At 46.1% G+C, this 4,901-nt stretch overlaps 1 protein-coding gene across 1 annotated transcript in view; it reads right to left on the bottom strand.

The window, feature by feature from the left end:
• Positions 1-353: 353 nt before the first annotated feature.
• The window catches only part of PDP2 (pyruvate dehydrogenase phosphatase catalytic subunit 2), a 5,191-nt gene continuing 643 nt past the window's right edge, over positions 354-4,901 (bottom strand). Inside the window, exon 2 of the mRNA XM_057372672.1 lies at positions 354-2,466. Coding sequence (XP_057228655.1) covers positions 810-2,408 — 1,599 coding nt within the window. The 5' untranslated portion in view covers positions 2,409-2,466 and the 3' untranslated portion in view covers positions 354-809. The remainder of the gene's footprint in view (positions 2,467-4,901) is intronic.

Raw genomic sequence — 4,901 nt, 5'->3', positions numbered from 1 at the left:
TTCTAGATCTGATCAACTTAAATAACATTTGGTGGATTTGATGCACTGCACTTCATAGATAGTATCAACACAGGGTACATCCTTTAAGAAAAACACTGAAATGCTTACACATAGTACTATGAAATCCTAAACAGGGAATTGTGATAAACCTCACATGTGTTCGGGCTGGAAGCTGTCACACAAGCCCAGATAGACTTAAGAGAATATGCATTCACACTTTAAAAGCATTGCACAAGAAAACACAATTTTTCCCCTACTTATGGAAGAGATTTAGGAAAGACATGTGACAGTCCCAGGGCTCTTTGAACAGCCTTCTTTCATGTTGTTTTATAAATGTGAGGCAATTTGTAAAAATACCTGACACATCAAAAAAAGGTTTGGAAGTTAATTTATTTAATTCTGTTACAGTGCTTCAATAGGATGCTACTYRTTCTTCTCAAGAGCAGAGCCTGRCACTCCATGCAGCTACACCTGTTAYCCWTTTCTGTTAAATTGTACCAGTCTCAGTGAAATTTGCCTTGTTTTTTCATTTGGAAAGTTTTACCAGAAGTTCTCATGGAATCAGAACTGGTCCACAATCTTTAGTTCAGTTACATTTCAGTAACATTTTATGAAACGTTTTTCTTCAGTGTATAAAACCTGGAAACTCAGGGAAATTTCACCTTCTAGAAAGTTATTTTCAAAGCTACTAAGTAACAAAAATACTTAGGAACTTGCAGACACTGGTAGCAGCTGGACTACCAGAGAAGAAGAGGAACGGTTCAGCATCAAAGCTCCCCAGTGGTATTGAACTGCAGCAGKGCAGGGCTCTATTCGTGGTTCCTGTAGTGCTCCTCGATGGTTTCGGAGTTGAAGTACACCACAGTGACGGTGATGTCGTCCCTGTACATCCTGGCCAGGTCCTCAGGCAGTGTCAGCATGGCAGCCAGCTTCTCAGGGTCCACCTCGCCGTACTCGTTGCTGCCGATGGCGTGCCGGATCAAATGGGTGGCGGTGTTCTGGTCCAGGGAGGCCAGGCCTTTGCTCTTTCTCTGCAGCAGCAAGTTGTGCATGTAACCCAAATTWATTGGTTTCTTAAAAGTCAGCGGTGTTTTCTGCATGCTGAGCTCTGTAAGGTGTCCAGCAACAAGTTTTACAACCTTCTCATTACTCAGCATCTCCCACAGCCCATCTGAAGCAATAACGAGAAACTTATCCTTGCTTCTTAATTTGTGATATGTGACTTCAGGCTCTGCAGTTAAATAAGGCGGGGTATGGTAGTTTGGAGGAACGTACTGGTAAATATTTAGAGCCTCAACATCACAGCTATTCTCTAGAATGCTGTGTTGCAATTCTTTACTCCATTTTAATTGCACATCTCCAAAAGCTCTGGAGGGCATGAGAATCCCCAGTAATCTGTCATTCACAAATAGGGTTTTCTCCTCAGATCTAGGATGCTCTCTCTTCAACCTTCTGATTTCAAATTCATCATAGGCGTTGTGGTCTCGGGTTAGAGGGAGAGTAGACCATGTTCCATCTTCTTCACGAACCCCTAAAACYGCTCTGCAGTCACCGGTGTTCGCCACGTGTAGGTGAACACCATCAATGTGAGCTACACACGCCGTTGCACCAGAAAAAGCGACTTGCAAGGCAATATTTCTCATCAACTCATTTTCCTGAGGAGCCTGAACTTCCAGTGATATGTCTGAGTCTAAYCTTTTGAATGCACATATCATGGCTTCTTCTAAACTCAACCCTGGCTCAGTGTCCAGGTCCAGCAAGTGCTGCCAGTAGACACGGAGGTTTTCAAAGTACTGCGAGGTTATTTCTTGGTACTCCACATCAYTGGGATGCCTGTGCCACTGCAGGATTGGCTGGACTGGTTTCATAGCCTCCACGGCRAGCTCGATCTCCTCCAGGCTTTGGCGGGACATGAGGGACACAGCGATGTAGTGCAGCAGCCTCTCGCTCACGGCCTGGGCGCAGGCAGCGCCTGCATGGCCATCAAACACCCCGAACATCATCCCCGCCGTCTGCAGGCACGTGGCCGCGCTGCGCCGGTCCTCCATGGGGCTGTTGGAGGCCAGCTGGTTGCTCTCAAACCTCAGCACAGAATTTGCATTCTTACCATTCAAATCCAATGTTCTGTGGGATAGTTCACCTGCTCTGAGTATGTCGTTGATTTGTGCCGGAGACAACTGGAAAGAAAAATGTTCTTCGGTGGAAGTGTGTCGGAATGCTCTGTGTAAGGAGAAAGTACCGTCTAAGCTGCAGCTCCCARCAGGGAGAGGACATGTTTTGGAGAAAACAAGCTTCCATTTGATCTTGTTTCTGTTTGGGAAACAGATGGAGTGCCAACGTCCTTTCCCTTGTGAAACAATGCTGTTTCTGGCTGAGCTTAAAATCCAGGATGATATAGTTCTTGACATCRTAAGTCACTCCAAAAATAGAGCACCTTCCTTCACTAACACAGAATGTCCTTGAAGCCTGCAATATAAACGTAGGAAAGGAAAAATAATTAGAAAGTTCATAATAAGCTTTCCATTCAGAAATGCAAAAGCACATTTAGAGCTCTCAGAAATATTCCATAAGAGATTGCTATAGATAAAAGCATCTTAGAAGTGATAAAATTTCAATCACTTAATTATAACCCAGGAATGACTGCTCCTTTTCAGYTAACTCATCAGAAAAGATCATTTTTACTTTGCAGACAGGTTTTTCCTCATTGTGGCAAGGCCAAGAAGAAATGGCAGCATAACAAGAAATGTTACTGGAAACTGCAGAGTGAAAAGCCTCATCTAACATGACACAGAACAAACAGATCCAATGAGCTCAAAAACAGGGACTTCAGTGACAATTAATGCACAACTCTCAAGATAGCCTGCTAGAGTATGACTCTATTAATAGATGCAAAACTTCCTACCCAAGAGAAGATAAGTACTTAAACCCYATGGAAAGACTGAAGTATGCAGCCAGTTAATGATTTATGTGAACTACCATGATCCTCACAACTAGAACAAGGCAGTCTACATTTCCAATTCTGTCACAGCTTATAAGCTCAGCTGTTCTTTTTTTTACCTTGAAGGTCTTAACCAACCTKCAGGCAGGCAGGACCTTTTACATAGCTGAAGGCAGAATCTACTGCCAGCTAATTAATGCATTTCTCACAGCACTGTGCACTTTGGTGCAGTGAAAGTTGTAACACAGTTACACTGACAACTTCTACAGGTTCACAGTTTGGCTCGTTCATTGGGAGGGCAATTAGAACAAGCAGCAGTGAGRGCCTTTGCTGCCAACAGCAATCAAACCTAGGGCACTTCAGCAGGTGAAGACCTCCAGTTGCCATGGGGGAGGTCCTCACACTGTCTCCTGCTTTCAATGAGGTATTCCAGCTGTGGRATAGTGCTAAGTAGAACCAGATGTTCACTCACAACAGAGTTTTTCCCCATGGATTTMAAAAACTCACTGTATGGCAGCACTGCAAGTACAATTACTTCCAAAAGATCCCACTAGTAGCCACTGRGAACAACAGAGCTTTCTGTGAGCTTTCAAACACTTTGAGTGGCCTGTGACAACACTTGCTCAGGCCAAAGACGCTACATGCTATTACAATACCTTCTTTTTATCAGGGCACTTCACAAGAAATAATGAAAAACCAGCAAGATCAKATGTGTCAAAATGATTCCAAGAAATCATCAGGAAGTAAAAGTGAACTTGAGCTATTCTAAACAGAAGGTCTACTGATATTATCCAAGTACTGCCGAAATCCCATTCGGAAATGCAAAAGCAACGTGTCACAAAACATTTCTGAAGCATGCTACCCATGCTTAAAGCAGAAGAGCAGACAAGCATTCCAACAGACCCTACCACTATGATTCTGGTGACCCAGTGAGAACAGGCAAAGACATGGCATAATWTTAGTGCTGATGTCAGGAGAGCAGATGGAAAAGGCATTGCCAGCACACTGTGTAAGGCTCGCCTGCAGTCTCCTGGGACACTGCATCTCCCAACACACACAATGTCTTTTGTTGTACTGCAGAGAGAACGCAACCAAAATAAAAGGAAGACAACTGATACTGCCAAGTCCAGCAGCAGCTAAACCCGAAAAGCACCTACAGCACAAGACAAGCCAAGGTTTGCCAACCTTTCTCAGTCCATTACCCGTCCTCTTTTTCCTTCGTTCTTTTCCTGCCTCTCTCAGCCACATGAATTGAAACAATGATGACTTTCACATACGATTGAAACTGTTTTAAAGAAACCTCCCCCATTCAAAGCCGCTGGCTGACAAAGCCGAGGCAGTGTGGTTTTCCTCCCAGCAACAAAGTCACGAACAGCAGTTAGCACAGCACTTCCTAAAGTCARGTAGCACTGACGAGTCCCGGAACACTGGTGAGCCAGGCCTGCTTACTGCATCCCCATCCTCGGGGTCCTCCCCAGCCGCAGTGTGCAGACGCTGCTGCCCAGGACGCCCCCGGTAGAGGTGCTAATTAAAGCGAAGTGTTAAAGATAATTATGTAAGAGCCAATTATTACATAAACTCGGTCCTGCTCCAGCGCCGGCAGGCAGTGCCTCCCCGAGGACGCAGTGTCCCAGCGGGGCCCGAGCTGAGCCCGACACGGCTCCGGCACGGCCCGCAGAACACCATAGCAGCACCCGCTTTTCCCAATGAAACATCAGATACCCGTTACTTTGGATTTACAGCCCCTCTGAGAACCCCACAGCCCCACATTACCCTCACTCACTCACTCTCCTGACGCTGCCCACACCCAGCCCTCAGCCCACACACATCCGGCACATACCGGCCCCTATCCCGCCGCCTCCCTCCTGCTCCCGCCCCCCACACCGAAACACAGACCCCCCCTGCTCCCCAGCACCCCTGCCCTGCACACACCGCTCTGACCCCACACAGCCCCACCGTGCCC

Source organism: Malurus melanocephalus, unplaced genomic scaffold, assembly GCF_030028575.1.
Source record: "Malurus melanocephalus ecotype Western Australia unplaced genomic scaffold, MMel_1.1 scaffold_176, whole genome shotgun sequence".
In the NCBI taxonomy this organism is placed as follows: Eukaryota; Metazoa; Chordata; class Aves; order Passeriformes; family Maluridae; genus Malurus; species Malurus melanocephalus.
The sequence above is the reverse complement of the archived record's forward strand: the minus strand, read 5'-3'. Positions and strand labels throughout refer to the sequence as shown.